This window comes from Toxotes jaculatrix, chromosome 6, assembly GCF_017976425.1.
Source record: "Toxotes jaculatrix isolate fToxJac2 chromosome 6, fToxJac2.pri, whole genome shotgun sequence".
NCBI lineage: Eukaryota > Metazoa > Chordata > Actinopteri > Toxotidae > Toxotes > Toxotes jaculatrix.
Genome location: NC_054399.1, coordinates 2,466,863 through 2,484,664, shown reverse-complemented (window position 1 = coordinate 2,484,664; position 17,802 = coordinate 2,466,863). Strand labels below are relative to the sequence as shown.

Below are 17,802 nucleotides of genomic sequence, written 5' to 3'. Positions count from 1 at the left end.
AAAAGCGTTTCTAAAGCTCAAGCTATTCTTTTTTCAATAGCCAGTCAATGAAGCACTAGACTAGAGTAATACTGTGTATATGCATAACATAGAAGCTAACCTTACTGGCTTAGTGGTGCTTTTCTAAAAGCAGGGCATATATACATGTTTGTTCAACTACAACCATACGTACATACATACAGGATTCCTTTACATGGTCACCTGGAAACAGAAGCTGCCACCATCACTTTAGCTTGAAATCTGTCCCTGTTTAATATCTACATAAACAGAAAAATCAAATTAATGGACAAGTGGCCATTCTATGTCCAGAAAAGTACCACAAAATGAGCACAAAGAGACAACTGTTAAATGAAAGTTTTAAAACTGTCTTCTGAAAAAGTAATTGCAGGAGATTTCAGTGCATTCATAATGAGTTATCACACTCTGAAGGCAACACATTTAGCATGGCTATTCATCTGCTTTTAACAAGGAAGCAAAGTTCCATGTGCCTGGGCCCAGCCTCGCATACCTGGACCTCCAGCCCATTTGTACAAAGTAAGAGTTACAAAGATAAAAGCCGGTTTTGAGTAATAACACAGTAAAAATGTTGTTTTGCATAGCATTTGGCCTTGATTTACCATCATCTACTGTAGACTCAAGGAGAAAATATGAATGCCAAATGCTAATATTTCAAAAAAAAAAAATCTGAATTTGGCAAAAACTAATCAGTGATTGAGTTCTAAAATGAGATAAACTAATTTTCTTAAGGAAAAGTTGTTAATCCTACACTCAAGGCAAACATGGCAACATTTTCCTGAAGCGACAGACGTGCAGTGTAACCCAATGACCTACAAAACAACAAAAAAAAAAAACATCTATGATACAAGGACTAAGTGCTTGGCATTGTTTTTATAGCATTCCAGTTATCAAATGAATGAGCCTTATTGCAGAGCTTACACAGCTCCTTTGATCACTGGTTCCCTATTGAGATACGTGGCCCAGTACACCAGGTTGAAGGTCCCAAACAGCACTGGGAACACTATCCTGGACATCTTGTCAATCTTGCTCACACTGTTGTAAGTCTTTTTGGGGTCTGGGGCCTTGGTTTCAGAGGGTTTGAGCTGAACAGCTGTGCTATTTGAAATGGTGGAGATAGAAGTGTCCTTTGTAAGGTTGGTTGTGTAATTGACACCGGCTGAACAGGTGTTGTTTGGCTTTTTAGACAGAGCCAGAGGGTCTTTTTTCTGTGGAGAAGAAAGAAATGCATCGATTTAGGCTGCGCACACACAACGCTGGGCAAAAACGGTGCTGTACATTCACTGAACACTTAGTTAATAACACATTCGCTCACACATACACAAAAACACAAAGAGAACAATAAGAGATGGCCAGCGAAGGTTGAAAGTGGGGATCAATGTCCTCGGGCAATAATGAACTGGCACTGTGCCACAAAACTGGCAGACTGAGCTGGGAATTTATTGATCCACCCTTTACAAACTTCTACATCTTGCCTAATTCAACTCTTACTTTATTGTCATATGTTACATGGACTTTTTTTCCACTATAAAGTATTAACTCAGAGGAGACAGTAATCGAGCAGAGAAGAAAGGAAGAGAAAGTGGAGTCGATCCTGCTGCTGTGATAGTAATGTTACTACAGTGTTAGAAATCGAAGTGCTAGGTTCTGGATGGCCGAGGTCAGTAGTGATTCTTGGAAATTTACCATGATAATGGCAAATTTCAGAAGTATATGTGTGAATATGCTCGTAGATGTTTGTGTCTGTCTGTGGATGTGATTCAGCTGCTGGGTGAATCACTAACACAGTCATGTACCTGGCAGTGGATGTGAATACAGGCCTTCCTGCCACAGGCACCGACCCTTAGCTCTGAAGATGGTTTCCTCTTTTGTGATGGTGCCAAAGGTTTATTCAGGTTTTTTTCCTTATCAAATCTGGACCGATCAATCTTCTTATATAAACAATGGCTTAAATGATGCCTGTGATGTGTGTGTGTGCAAAGAGCTGCTCAGAAAGATGAACCCACAAAGAGTTATCATCCAACTCTACAGTTCCCCTCAGCTGGAGGGAGCTGTTCAGATTGTTGTAGCTCAGCTCTCATGGCTCTCATCAGCACTGTTCCAGCCACAGCAGGCAGCTGTGGCTGGAACAGTGCGACATCAACAAGGAAAAACACACACAGACCCACAGCACATACCTTGGGCTGTTGGGCCTCCATGGCCTTCTTTCCGTCCCAGGCCCAGCTCCTCTTGGTGAAATAGTTGACTGTAGCAAATTCAATGAGGGCAGAGAAGACGAAGGCGTAGCAGACTGCGATGAACCAGTCCATGGCAGTAGCGTAAGCCACTTTAGGCAGCGAGTTTCGAGCACTGATGCTGAGAGTGGTCATGGTGAGCACTGTGGTCACACCTGGTGGTGGAGAAAAGTGGGTCAGTTTTACTAACCAGACTTCTGACTGTTGTTATTCCAACAGATTAAACTGTAGTAAAAGCAGGGCACATTTCAGAGCATTACAGACACAACATAAGGTTGCGTGCGTGTATTAGTGGCTTGTTTTGATTCCATTTCGACTTTGATTTTTAGAAACATTCAAGTGTCAAGCACAAAATAAAACAGGTAAAGATATGTGATATGAAACCCTTCAGTTATTTACCACATATATTCTCACTGTCTGTAGACTGACTAACGTTGCAGTACCAACACGGTGAAATGTCAAACTCAATCCAAAGTTATTCTACTGGTCAACGTGTCTGCGGTTTCCAGACTCACCAAAGACGGTTCGTGCTGGCACAGACTCCCGGTTGAGCCAAAAGGAAACCTGGGACAGGATTACAGTCATGAAGCAAGGCATGTAGGTCTGGATGACGAAGTAGCCGATCTTCCTTTTAAGGTAAAAGTGAGCCATCATCACGGTGTATTGACCTGTATGAAACAGCAGAACAGAGGAGAAGGCCAGGATCAGTGCGTGAGCACATTGTAATCCCTGTTCTGAAGTTAAACTAAAATAACACACAGTTAAACCCAAGGAAATAGTATCTGGTGTAGATGTCTTTAACATTGTAGTTTTAACATTATATAAAATTAGTTTACTTAACACCTGTACAGCTATCACATCAGTCCCACGCCATCACAGTTCCTGTTGGCAGACTGTTGACACAGGCTTAACTGCTAAAATGCTACATGGGTAATTACAAGAAAACAAAAAGGTTGTGGTGCCAGTGCTGGTACTAGGGTTTACCAGCATAACTGGACTTATAGATAGAATGACAACTCACTGAATTATGGGAATGCTCCTCAGCAGACACAGCTGCATATTTCTCTAAGATAAAACTTAGTAAAAACTCAAGTTTTCAGTTCAATTATCAATTATCCATCAACAGGAATGATTGTTTAACTCATAAGATCACTGCAAATTCACTCATTTCACTTTACAAAACAGCGAGTTTATTCTCATTTTGGGCATCGACTGATGTTAAGTTTTGTGCTGAAATCCATAAACTGAACCTGATAATAGAACTAATGAAGGCACAGTAATCTCACTGAGATCTTTGGTAATTATTATTTGTGTTCTTTAGAAGAGGGATTCCTCTCTCTGAAACTCTTTTCAAAATCAATGTGACGTGCTTGCTGTCATTAAAAAATCTGTTTTGGGTTGCACTGTTTTCATTTCCTTTAGTCAGCAGGTGTCACAAAGTACTCTCAGACCCTAACTGTGATTAAGGACTTTACAAAAGAACTTTAATTGACAACCTCCAGGCCAGACTACAAAATGTGAAAGTGTGAGCTAAATTATTGAAAAACAGGTTGGTGGGGAAATCATCATATCCTGTTAACCAACTGAAGATTGCATTTGAAGGATTTTTTTTTTCTCAAAAATCCTGTCGAGCCATGGAGTCTGATAAACTATAGAAAATCCACAGATGACTGCTGCTTTCTCCTGGCAAAATCGGATTTTTCTGTCTCACTAATCCCTTGTCACAATCTGCATCCTGTATATCTCCCTCGCTCTCTCCTGCTCTCCCTCTGTCTCTGCCTCTCTCTCTTTCAATGTGTGTGAGTGTGTGTCTGTGTGTGTGTGTGTGTGTATGCCGCAGACAGTCCATCCCATTCTGTCAGGCCAGGCCACACTTGATTGGGGACATACATCCTTGCCTTGCCTGAGCTCGAGCACTGAAACAGACCTGGATCAGCGGCGATTACAAGCAGGTGCACAGATGACTGAAGCAGAGGGGGGCTGAGAGGGACCGGAGGGAAAAGTTTGGATGGTCTGTGCAATGCGACGACAATCATCATGTCCCTAATGATAAAGGCACCTGTGTTGCCTTCGCTCCGACGACTACTAGTCAGCAGCCCTGCTCTGTGGTGGCACGACCGGGCGAACCCCACTCTGATCTGACCGCCTGCTGGGTTTGGACGTGGATGGAAATCTCAGAGGCTTGAAAAAATGCGATTGTGGTGGATTTTACTGCTTGGTCTTTGGAGTGCCTGTGGGGAACTGCCATTCATAGCGGAGAACAATGCAGCTATGTTGGTCAACTGGTAGGTACAGATCGAAACCATCTGTTGAGCTTTGCCGCTTTCTATTTTCATCTGAAGGCTCTGATGTGTGTCATGTAATGAAATTGCAAGGTTTGCCTGTCGTCAGTTCAATTCCTGTGTCTATATTTTCATCCTCTTTGGCTTAACCTGTGAGGTCAAAGGTCACCTCACCCCAGTGTGAGCACCTTGCTGAGCTATTCTTGGCTTGTTAAAGAGGGTTTGTACCTCAGATTAGCAAGGCTAATTAAGGCCATGCTGGCTGTGTGTGTCTTCCCTCTTTAACTGGTCTGAGCACGGTGGGGTGGGGACCAGTAAATAGAGCAACCTGTGCGTTAATTAAGAACTTGTTAAGCGTTTTGAGCGTGGGCGTTCCACCAGAGCGGCCGGATTTTCTCCTGCGACGTAAACAGCATCAAGGCATGCTCAACGGCAAATGTTACGTTATCCGGTGTCAGCACCATCTTTTTCCGGCAGGATACACCGACTGTATCTGGATACAGCACAGCTATAGGAACTTCTCCCCTGTAATAAACTCACTCCCAACGAGCAGCAGAATTGTATTATCATACTTCTTTACATAACAGAATTAAGCAGATGCTGTTTGCCCCCTCCCCTCCCCAAACGTGTCTCCGCCCCAGCAGCCAATCCCTGAGCCCTGACGTCACTCGGTAAAAGCACAACTGATGGGCCTGTGTACGGATTAACCCTACAGACCCAATGGCTCAGACCATGGATAAGTGATTTTTTTGCCCCCCCACCCCACCAACCCTCAACTACCCTCTCTTGGCAGCCCCAGAGACAGCTGGCTATGTGTGGGAGGCATTCTCAAATCCTTGTGATTCATTCATTGTCTCTATCCAGCTTGATTTGAAAACATTTTCTTCTCACAACATCTTTGGATGGCACACGCTGTAATAACACAGAGCTGAATAATAGAAGCAGGAGCTTAACATCCCTGCTGCTGCATGAAGCTACTGTATGTGACGAGTGTGGTAGGAGAGAAAGGAACGTAAGGTCGATGCAATGTAAAATCCAGCTAAGACGTAAATGGCTGCGCGTATGATACTGAAGGATAAGTCATCTGTAATCCCAGGCCTCGTCGTCCGGGTTCAGGTGGGAGTTCACTCTCGCTTCACTGTACCTCGGCTGGTGTATATGTCCTCTGTCCCTGCGGTCTGACCAATCAGATGATACTGATTGAGCCGGGAGCCTTCCTCTGCCACCACCACTGACTTGGCGGCTCCCTGGGTCCACGTATAGACCACCTCTGAGACTGGATAGGCATCTAAGAAAACAAGGCAAACAAACAATTTTAATTTGTCCCTTTAATTTAGCTTGTGATATCAGGAGGTATGTCACAGAGGAGCAGATCAATAAATCTCCATTAATGGACACGGCTGATTTACAGCCACACAGAGGGAGTTTGACAGGGAGAGAGTGAGACTGTAGAGACAGACAGAGACAGACAAACAGAGATAAACACAACAAAGATCTTTAAATCATAAAGTACGTGTTGGAAAGAGAAACAGAAACATAATCAAGAAAATAATCAAACATCAAAGAATCATTAGTAACAGCACTAAATTGGACACCAGTGCTTTTAACCGTTAATTGTAGTGTTGGTGGTTCAGTTCCCGGCTCCAGGAACAACACATTGCTCCTGATTTGTGCCGGGAAATACTGAATGTCACTCAGCAAAATGTCAAAACAGAAACACTGTGCCCGTGCACACACATTCACTCACGCACATTCAGACAGCAGTGGCTGAAAGGTAAAAAGCAGGTGATGGCCTCCAGCCTCAGTGCATGTTCAGTATATTATTTTCATGTTCACGGTGAGCTTTTGTTGTTACTTCCTCTCAAGCAAAGATGAGTTTTTATAAACGACATGTTATGTGAGTGAAATTATGCAAGAGTTACATTTTCAGTCGTGTTAGTTTCCAGGTGCAGGTCCTGAACTCTGATATCACAAAGAGCTTCACTGTTGAGCAGATAAACTCACACAGTTCATCGATTTTGCTTTTAGTGCTTAAAAAGCATCGGACACGCCACTTTACTCTTCTTAGCTCATCAGATTCGAGAAGTATAACCATGAAAGTGAACAGCCGAGCACGCTCACTGACCACACAGACCTGACACAGAGATTAAATCATGTAGTCCCACAGCTGTTTCCATATAAACTACACTGTCAGAGATCATTACTAAGTAACATGCCTTTCAACGCAACTGCAGCACGTGACAACAAAAGCTTCAACAGGAAGATTTCCCCGTGGATCTTTTCACTCGTCCTCTCTCATGTTGCTGTTACTCTGCTCCTCATCGTCTCACACGATGCTAGCTAAGAAATGTGGCGTGGCTGTGATACAACACTTGACCTTTCACCCACTTTGCTTCATTACACAGAGATTAACTTGTCACTGTTAAGAGCTCGTGTTTGGATCTGATGTAATCAGGGTGAGTGTATCACAATATGCAGATGTTACTAATGGTATGATATGATGTGTGAAGGTTGGCACAGTTTGCCCACAGGTTTTCACCATTTAGCTTTCTATAGGTAATGTTTCACTGTTAGCATGAGCACAGCTCAGCGAACGCCGATGTGTTTCAAATACACTGTGAATGAACAGTCTTTCATTCATTCAAGTTCATTTTGGAAACCAGTAAGTCACGCAGAATACAAACCACACACATACTGCAGCTGCACTAAATCTGTGTGTGTGTGTGTGTGTGTGTGTGTGTGTGTGTGTGTGTGTGTGTGTGTGTGTGTGTGTGTGTGTGTGTGTGTGTGTGTGTGTGTGTCTCCCTCCCTCAATTGTACTGCAGTGCAGCGTCCAATCTAACAGTATTGCATTAATCCAGCAACTGTGGTGTTAGAAGACTTCACAGCAATTTAGACTGACCCCAGTCAACCAGTCTGTGGATTATTGTCTCAAAGACTCTCCACATTGTCTCAAACATGTCTTTGTACAACTGTGTTACATGAGCAGCTGAATTTTTTTTTTTTTTTTTTTTAGAAACACTCATTACTTGCAGGTTATATCACAAAATTATGCAAAAAAATAAAAATTAAAAATTAAATCACAGTTGTCCAGTAATATTTCTCTTCTTATTAGCTCTTGGAAGTGAAAGTGAATAAGCATATTTCCTAAAATGTTAAACTGTAGTAGAGCCATTGGAAATACAGGAAACTACATCAGGCTGTTACTACAAATTACTGTACTGTACTGTAGTAATCTCACCAGAATACCTTTGTTTATGAGACCTCTCTTTAATAATCTTTATAGTCAGCTTTAGCAAGAAAACTTTGCTGTTAAACTGGACAGAAAGCTGCCTGACATGCCAAACAAAGATTTGAGTCCATGTATGGCAGCACTGACAGCTGGACTAGCCAGACACCAGTAGTAACCTTTCAGTTACTTTAAGTTCAGTTACAGTTAAATTCAGTTCGTTCAATACAGTATGGTGTTCCAATAATGATTAATCATTAGCATTCAGGGACAGTCCCTGATTGAAATGTTGTCTGTGGTGGTTACGTCTACCATCAGTATGTGACCTGACAGACACTGACGAGCATAGTTAGCATATTGTTGGTTATAAGGCATCCTGAAGAGAAATTCAAGGTAAATGTTGCTATGAAGATGATGGGGGTCAGTACTTATGTTAAAGAACCTCTTACAGTAAACACAGGATTAACATCTATATCTACAGTAAACAGTAAGTTTGATATTCAGAGTAAAAGATTGAAGTGTGAGGTGGGTTGAAATGTCAAATGTCTGATCCTTGCACTCTGTATATTTTGGCTTACCAGCCAAAGTGACTGCGAGCACTTACAAATTTGCAGACACAAGCTTTTCCCAGGTCCCTGCTTTATTTCGAGTGTTTCTCCTGCTGTGTGCCTTTTCCTCCGTCCCCCCCACAGGCTATTTCACAGCACTTCTCAGTGACTAGTTAAAGCTGCCTTTGCTCCAGCTGTTGAATGATGATACATGTCTTACATTCCCGCCCACTTTTTCTGTCCATCATCTAGTGCAAAGAGACACATGGGCTGACATACTCAGCGGTTTATCTGGTAAATTTGAGCACGGTCATTTGCAGATGTGCGAGATGGGCTTCTGCTATTCCTTTGTAAGATGAAAGCTATTATTTTTAGCTATGAATCAGCAACCTGCAAGAACACAACATCAAAATTAGCATTTTATTGTGATATAAAAGAAATATAATTCAGAAAAGTCCTACAAATGGACCAATAGGTTAGAAATGGCCTGTTGTGTTCTTATAATTGAATTTTCAGTCAAGAGTTAGATGAGAAGATTAATAGTGTCTGCGCAATAAATATGAAGCTACAGCCAGGAGACAATTAACATTAGCTTAGGTTAGCACAAAGAAGGCAAAGGAAAGTTTTTTCCCCTCATCTGTCTACGCTCAAAACAATGAAGAAGTAAAAACAGAATTTTTGAATTTTTTGCAAATTTAGTAAAAAGGAAAAACCCAAGCCATGAGGCTGAAGGAACTCCCTGCAAAGCTCAGAGGCAGGACTGTGTCGAGGACCAGATCTGGGGAAGGTTACCAAAAAATTTCTGCTACATTGAAGGTTCCCAAGAGCACAGTGGCCTCCATAATCCTTAAACTGAAGATGTTTGGAACAACCAGAATCTCTTCCTAGAGCTGGCTGCTCCCCCAAATGGAGCAATCGGGAAAGAAGGGTCTTGGTAAGAGAGATGACCAAGAACCCCATGGTCACTAAGCTCCAGAGACCCTGTGTGGAGCTGGGAGAAACTTCCAGAAGTACAACCATCACTGCAGCACTCCACCGTTCTGGGCTTTATGGCAGAGTGGCCTGATGGAAACCAGGAAAGACAAGTGAAAGCAACTTGGAGACTGTGAGAAACAAGATTCTCTGATCTGATGAAACCAAGATTCAGTTGTTTGGCCTCAGTTCTAAGTGTCATGTTTGGAGGAAACCAGGCACTGCTCATCACCTGCCCAATACCTTCCCGGTGGGGAAGCATGGCGGTGGCAGCATCACGCTGTGGTGATGATGGGCTGTTGAGGGAAACCTGAAAGGAGCCAAGTACAGAGATATCCTGAAGAAAACTTGGTCCAGAGCACTCAGGACCTTAGACTGTTGGTTCACCTTCATACAGGACAATGACCCTCAACATGCAGCCAAGACAACACAGGAGTAGCTTAATGAGAACTCTGTGAATATCCTGGACCAGCCACAGCCCTGACTTGATGCCAACTGAATATCTGTGGAGAGACCTGAAAACATCTGTCCACCACCGGTCGTCATCCAACCTGGCAGAGCCTGAGAGGATCTGCAGAAAATCCTCAAATCCAGGTGTGCAAAGCTTGTCATGTCACACCCAAGAAGACTCGAGGCCATAATCTCTGCCAAAGAAGGTTCAACTAAGAGTAAAGTGTCTGGATATGAGCACTGAATGTAGACTGATGGGGGTAAAAATGAATTTAAACTATTTTAGAGTCAGGCTACAACATGATAAAATATGAAAAACAAACAAACAACTAAAACCATAATTGAGAAAAACATTGGACTGATTGGGCGAGGTGTAAACCAAACCTCATCATGTCAGACTTTTTCCTGTAAACAAAAGACCCACTGCCAGAGGTTAAATGTAAACTAGTGAATAAAACAAATGTATAGAGCTATTACTCAGACCTAGCTATGTGGCCACCATGACACAATACTCAAATTCAGCAAGTATAATTTTTTGCCTAATTTCAGTGTATTTACATAATTCAAACACGTTACATTCATCATACACTTCCTTTAACTTGTACCAAAGATACAATTATATTTTGTTGCAGACCGTTTCGAGCTAAAGTAAAAGAATCATGAGGCAGAAAACCAGACTGATGGCAGAGTTCAGTCCATGAGAGGTGATTAACACAGCGGCAAAGGGCAGGTCTGCTGGAGCTTTCAAAGCCTTGAGCTCATGGGTGAGTGCTGTCCATTAGGTCAAAGGATTAGCTAGGGTTAATGGAGTCGGAGAAAACAGGATAAACCCCACCACTGTAACTTTTACAACTTATAACCTTTCTGTTTTTTTTCTACTGTCACATTAGGTTTTAAAAGTTGTTTTACGGTAAACAAAGTACTTCTTATTCTTCAGTTAGAAACCTATGTTCCTTCCATTGTAGATAAGAGACAATATTGTCAAACAGTTCATCAAAGCCTTTAAATGGAAATACAAATGTGTCGAATGGCTAAATTGTGTGTTTTTAAATGACTGTATTATAGTACATTTTTGGTTATTTACATGTACTTATTACTGATTCCATGTATAGTTTCTAAGCTTACAGCCTCTGTTTTGTTTTTTTCGCTTTGTGATTAGCATTAGCCGAGTTACCAACCAAATGGTTTCTACTCCATTATGCACAAATCCAAAACATGAATATAAATGGATGGAAATGCACGTCCTGTGTTTTCTTTCCTCCCCTATGTTTGTGCATATTTATTGAGCTGGGCTGTGTGCTTTTGTACGCAACTGCCGTTGTAGAGATAAATAACGTAGTACTGAATTCAAGTATATCAGGCAGCTGTAATCTCAGTCACTGAATCTGCATGATACCGTGTAAAGATGTCTGTATTTAAATTTTGTTTAATTAACTCAAGCAGGTTTTGACTCTCTGGGCTCCCAGCTAAGTTAATGGACACTGAAAGCTTGGTGTCAAGTACAATGTAGTCCCGCTTAGTTGCTCTGATTATCCCTCCATCAAAGGTCTCAGCTGGAGGTTGAGGTGACCAAAGCAGGCGTGGGAATGGCTAAATGTCATGACACAGGGCATGCAGCGTGCTGTCGCTCTGCCTCCGAGCCCAGAGAGTGCTGAGGCCTGAGCTAACCCTCCATACGTCAGCGGCAGGGAAGACCTCAAATGCTAATCTTAAGCTTACATGACAGGAGCTCCCCAGATATTTTCGTACCACCGGAGCTGTGTGAGGCAACTTAACTAGCTTATAAGTCATGAGGAAGGCTAGGCGTAAGCCACAAGTGTGGTTTAGCTGTGTATGTCCAAGGTGTAGGATTAGATTTTTAAAGGTTACCTTGGTGGTAAATGTAGGTTTGGCTGGTGTGTGTGTGCGTGCCCATAGCTGTTTCCACTGTGTGCATTTCAGATATTTCCCATTAAATGTAGCTGAGGCGGTGAAGGATGCAGGAGAGAAGCCCTGACATGTTGATTAATGGCTTAATCAGGAGCAGTGTGTCAGTGTCTACATGGCTATCTCCAGCATCGCCACAACAATAGCTCTGCACCTGAGGGACACAGGCTGTCAAACACACCAAGGTACACTCACTTCTACGTTCTGTGCATGGATAAAGACACTGACACTGATGCCATGTAACTTATATGAAACCCATATACTACTGTAGCCATTAGTGGCCTGATATGTTTTAGGATTTTGTTCATGTATCCCTGATGTCTACGGTTGCAGACGTGAAACATTTACACTGTACCTTTTCCTGCATTATTTAATGTTATTACGCACCGTGTGCACTTGTTTAGAGGCATGTTTACTCACAGCTTCCAAATTTAAGGGGACAAGCGTGGGCATCCATTGGGAAATCCTCCAGCTGCATGGGGCATTCTGCTGATATAGTCAGTCTGAAAGAAGAAGTCAAGCATCCAAAGTCAGGAAATAAATTGACTGTTTGATCATCGTCATCACCACCGTTCACACAAACTCACCGTTCCCTTTATTAAGAATAATTTGTTTCATCTAAGTTCTGCTAAATTTTGTATACACGCACTAAGCAATGAAAATCATAGTTTGTCTTCATTAGTGTGTCTCAGATTATTAATAGCTGAGCAAAATGTGACTTTCCCTGCACAGAGCAATAAGCAACTGAGCCACCAGAGGGACCCATGCTGATATCTGTCTGGGAAAAATGATGCAATTGTGTGTGCAAAAGTGAGCTGAGAACCATTTGAGGAAACACCTGAGGATTATGTTATGGAGTGCGGCTGCCACCTGCAACAAAACGTAAATAAAGCTTTACTGGAAGCAAAACAGAAAACAAATGAGCTCATGTAGTGGAACTAACGTGTTAACACTTCCCATCCACACAGGCCACCGTGAACCATGCAGGCTTAGCTAATACTGCCCTCTGCTGGCAACACTTATAATAGTCAGAGCTGTAGGAGAGCAACACTGACCACAAGTCATTTAAAATGACTACGCTACAACATCACACCAAAATACACCAAAAAAGTTGTGTCCATATTTACCTATATTTTCTAGTTACTTTGCAGATTAAGATCTGAACTGACTGAAATGATGCTGATAACAAAGAGTCAGAGCTGCAGCTAATTCATGTGTTCATTATCCATTGATTTGATAATTGTTTTTTAAAAGTTAATGTTAATGTTAATTATGACATTTAAAGTACGTTTTACTGATAATACTTCTTCACCAAGTAAAAGATTGAATCCAGGATTTTTCCTTGCCATGGAATATTTTCACATTGTGCTTCTGCTGTTTAACTCAAGGATCTGAATATATCTTCTGCCACTGATAAGATCTTATACTATATGACAGTAATACAGAACATACATAAAATTTAAATTGAACACATTTCAGTGTATTAGAGACCATCTGCTGTCTCAGCTGTTTCAGTGAAAATACACACACACACAGTGAAAATGAGAATAGAAATACTGATGAGTCTGGAATGAATGTGTAACACATCATTATACTGTTCAATAACCAGACTTTGCTTACTGGCTCATGTAGTGGGTCTGTGTTATGTCTTACATCACCCCCTACTGGACCATGATGCAAAGCTTAACTGGGAAATTGCACCGTCTTAGTGCTGTATATTACAAACCACGTGCCCCTTATCTAGATTTCCTATTGAAAAATGTGCTGTAAGTCTTAATCAACTGCATCTACATTGTAAGAATGTGCAGCTTTTCCTGTTTTATATCACTGTCAGCTGAGTGTCTGTGCTTGGAACTGATGGTCAAACAACACAAGCAATGTGAACGTGGCACCTTTGACTGTTGAAAGTTATGGAAGGTGTTTTTAACTACTTTTTGACATATTTATCAAGAAAATAATCAGCAGACTAAACCACCTTAGAAAGTATCTGTATATTCTAACAGCACTGCTGTAATTGTGCTGTAATTGTGTCTGCTGTCAGTATTTCCAGTACCAGAGTGGAAGCAGTTGTTTAAAGTTGTTTTATTATTAAAGTGCAGAACTACAGGATGACATCCAGGTCGTCCAGGTTAGTCTAGTCTGCATGACTAATAACCACAGAGGGACTGTACAGTAAATGGGCTGCACTGAATGGTTTTAATTAGTCAAATATATACAGTACTGACTCCTTAATAAATCATAATGACCAATAAGGCTAATGCAGACAAGCAGATGAATAACTCAGTGGAACATAAAAAGGAAAGTGCTGCCATCCATGTTATTTCACACAGGTTAACAGGAAATCATTGTGATCTGCTGTTAGAGTCTGAACTGTGCTGCTTGGACCAAAACTCCTCTGAGAGGAATTTTCATGGTACACCAGCCAGGGCACTGCACACTCACTTGTTCTGTGAACAGCCAGTGTAGGAGAGTAATGCATGCATAAAATGTTTCTCTAATAACCTTGTTCCCAGAACACAAACGCATTAACAGGCTGTTGTGAACCCATTTCTAATGGCTTGTAGTGTTAGCAAATGTACTGTAGATTTGTAGCATTTTTAAAGTCAGTGGATCAATAGTCATTTTTGACACGCAGCCACGTCCATTTCCTCCGACTTCCTTTGTTAATATTTGATTTGGAGGATTTATTGTCCTGATACGATGATGGCACAGCACTGAACTGAAAGTGGATGTAAATGAGATGATTCTATCCAGGATATAAAATCTGTTTCTGCAGTACAGACTGTAATGTTTTGCTCTCAGAAAGCATCCATAAACAATTCTAAGCACTAATAATGAGTGGATTAATATGCTGTAACCTGAAAAAAAATAATTTTTCCTACTCTTAAGTGACACAACCTGCAGCTGAGATGTACTTCACACCTGTCTGTAGAAGCTCAAATGATTATATGTCATTTAAGAAGGCTACAAAAGGTGAAATGGGGACTATGACTGAGTGCTAGAGCAGTGATAAGGTCGTGCTGTTTTCCTGTCAAAGTAAAGGTTTCTGTGATGGTAAATGGCAGAGGATCACAGAGTGAGGAGGAGCAGTGAAACCTGCAGTTTCCTGTATCAGAGCGCTGGGTCAAAGCAAACATTTCAAGTTCCTCTGACCTCCAGTATACAGTGTGAGGACAACATGATGACGCATCAATGCACCACTGAGACATGTAGAACGAGTGCGTGGGCTGTACTGTTGCAGCAGGGGTCGTAAAAACCATTACCAAAGAAGTATTACAGGCTGATGGAGGTTCTAGCCATCTCTCCAGTTCTAATTGGATTATACAACATTTTTAAATAGCACTCGTCAGGTCTGATGACTCAATATTTTAGTTCTGAGGCTGATTGGAAAAGAAGTGTTTATCCTGCTGTAGTCTGACACAGGATTAAAGGTCAGCCGTGGGAGAGCTTACCGCATGGTGTAGAGAAGGGTCCCGTCATCTTTGAGCCGCAGTAGTTTGTTAGGTGTAGTCATGTTATGAGCGATGGATTTCTTCCCGTTGAGGAAGAAGGTGTCAGGCGTCCAGATGTTACTGGCCAGGAGATTGTTCAGGGGCAGCATCTCCATCGGGCCTTTGAAGCAAAGTCTCTCATCTTTCCAACTTTGCCGGAAGAACACGTCGATAGTATATTCCTGCAGAGGGAAATGATCCATGTGAGGCACTGCGATGAAAGTTTAAGGGCTTCAGCTCTTTGTATACATGGAGCCTCATTTAAGGATAAAGAAGAATCTAAACACATTAAGGTGTGTGTTTATTCACTACATAATGAATGTGCATAGTATGTTACAAATGACTGCATCTTCCACATGCTGCAGACTATGTGGAGTCATTTTGCACAATTTACAGCAAGTTTCCTCATAAATTCAGTTCAGAACGGCTTCATACTTTTTTTTAACATAACTGTATCTACTTAAAAATGATTTATAGACACAGAGAGGGCTGTGCTGCTGGATTTTATCTCAAATGTTCTGATCCGTATGGAAGTTTCTTACCATTTCAGTGTCAGACACTGGACCAAAGCTTGTGACAAAGATGTTGGTTTTGATCTCCGTCACCTTTTCTGTAAAAACAGGGTGAGAGAGTAAGAGTATAGTGGGGCCTTTACATTGGCTTTTGATTTTGATTAGTTCATGTTTATTCCTGCGACATTACTTGAAATAACAGTAGGTGCAATAAGTCAAATGTCTAGTCTGAGCTTGGTGTCCCCAGTTAAGCTGTTGTAGTGTCAGACAGATACTCTGTGTGGCTTTACATTGGACCACTGAAGAGGAATACACATACAGTACTGACCTAATCCATACATCAGTTTGGTGACTGGTTGGTTGAAACTCTGAGTTATTTGATGATGATATTTACTCAAATGTAGGTTGAGTTGAAAAAAGGGAGTAAGGATTTTTCCCATTCAGATTGTACTGAGTGAAAAACTCTGCGAGACAAACGAGAGTTGGTTCGATTACAGATATAAAGGGATTCGCTTTCCTAATCCATTTAGACAGAGGTGGATGGATGTAAGGATTACTGCCTGTTAGGAAAAAAAAAGAAAAATCCTTCATTCTGGTCAAGCAGTTACTAAAATGTAGTAAACTTTCACACCAACATCTAAATTCTCCATTGTGTCAGAGTTGATTAAAGCCCCAGCAGTGTATGCAGAATTAAAAAAGCTCTGACAGTGGTGACTCCTAGTGGACACATAAAAAAAGACAGTGACATTTCTTCTGTTCTGACATAAAACTGAGGTTGTTGTGTCAAATACATCCTCTTGAATTTGGACAGTGAGTATTTAGTTTATAAGGGTCCTAACTTTAACAGCCTCACGTTAAGACTGGACACATGCTCGTAGAAAGAATCCTAATTACACTGCACAGATACTGGATTTTGTATTCACTGCTGCACTCCAGATGCATGCAGCATGTCCTAAACAGCACTGGCTCCCTGAAACTATCAGTGCAGCTCTGGACAAACATCAGCAGGAGCAGTGTGACACAGTCAGAGAATAAGCAGCACAGACTGACCTTACATTTTTACCTTCACAGGGACAAACCGAGTTTATGATGCTTAATCATTTAATGCTGTTTTTCTGTCACGATCTGTTTGATAAAATACAGTAAAACTAAAATTACCGAGCAGCAGAAAAGAAACGGTTCCTCTGCTTGTTGCATCGACCAGATTCAGCATCTCTTCATTTCTCTTTCATGAGAACTTTTCAGTTCCCATCTACTTTGTCCTGCATCTGCTGAGAACAATGGAGCTGCTGTTTAATGAGAGCAATAACGGCTTTCTCAAGGTCACACCTATGTGCTTCAGCGTGTGTTTATAGTGCCATTAAATCAGACTTAGAGGAAGTCTACAGAGCTGATCGTGTCTCTTTGTGGAAGGCTTCATGAATACAGACACATTTTCCGTGTCTGTAATAAGCAGAGTGCAGATGTTGCAGTGCAGAGCATTGTTCTCTGTGTGGACGGGGACGCTGTAATCTTTCACCCACAGATATCAATACAGAAGCCGTGCAACATATCGTCCTTTCATTTAAGCGCACAGCTTTCTGTAGTCGTTGTGTATTAGAAAAGAGAGATCCCAAAGATATTGTTCATCATGGTATAATCCGTTCTCACCTCGCATATGTGTGACTGCATTAATTACCTCAAAGACAGAGGTGTTGAAGTTTCTATATTCAGTGAGCTTACCTCCCAGTCCAGGGCGGAGTCTGTTGTCGTAACCATCCAGCAGTCCGTCCAGGATGCGTGTGAAGATGGTAATGTTGTTGTTTAATTCTGCCTCTTTGGGAGTCCCAGTTACATCCTGGGAGAAGCTGCACACAAGAGCATTTTCAAATAATGACTTTGCAGATGTGAATTAGAAAATGAAAGAAAACTTCATGTAACCTAATTTACTCTCAAAAAAGTAAGTTAATCCCTGAATTTCAATCGTTCAAGCAAATATCACAGAAGTAATTTACATTTACTAAGATTATTCAAAATGTGCCTTTCTTATGTCCAAGTTACAGGAGTCAGTTCCTCACCTCAGACGGCAGGTGATGCTCACAAGCAAGACACAGACCCACAGACGTCTCATTGCAAAGCTGTAGCACATTCCATCGCCCATTCC

General features: G+C 41.6%; 2 protein-coding genes across 2 annotated transcripts in view; one reads left to right on the top strand and one right to left on the bottom strand.

The window, feature by feature from the left end:
* Nucleotides 1–880: 880 nt before the first annotated feature.
* gabra5 (gamma-aminobutyric acid type A receptor subunit alpha5) lies at nt 881–17,799 on the bottom strand. The gene is made up of 9 exons (XM_041040202.1): nt 17,717–17,799; nt 17,382–17,506; nt 15,690–15,757; nt 15,109–15,329; nt 12,077–12,159; nt 5,676–5,819; nt 2,765–2,917; nt 2,193–2,404; nt 881–1,223 (listed from the first exon to the last, which is right to left on the bottom strand). The coding sequence occupies exons 1-9, from the start codon at nt 17,797–17,799 to the stop codon at nt 933–935; spliced, it is 1,380 nt and encodes a 459-aa protein (XP_040896136.1). The 3' UTR covers nt 881–932.
* gabrb3 (gamma-aminobutyric acid type A receptor subunit beta3) overlaps nt 4,440–17,802 on the top strand; it is a 36,168-nt gene continuing 22,805 nt past the window's right edge. The window contains exon 1 of the mRNA XM_041040200.1: nt 4,440–4,534. Coding sequence (XP_040896134.1) covers nt 4,440–4,534 — 95 coding nt within the window. The remainder of the gene's footprint in view (nt 4,535–17,802) is intronic.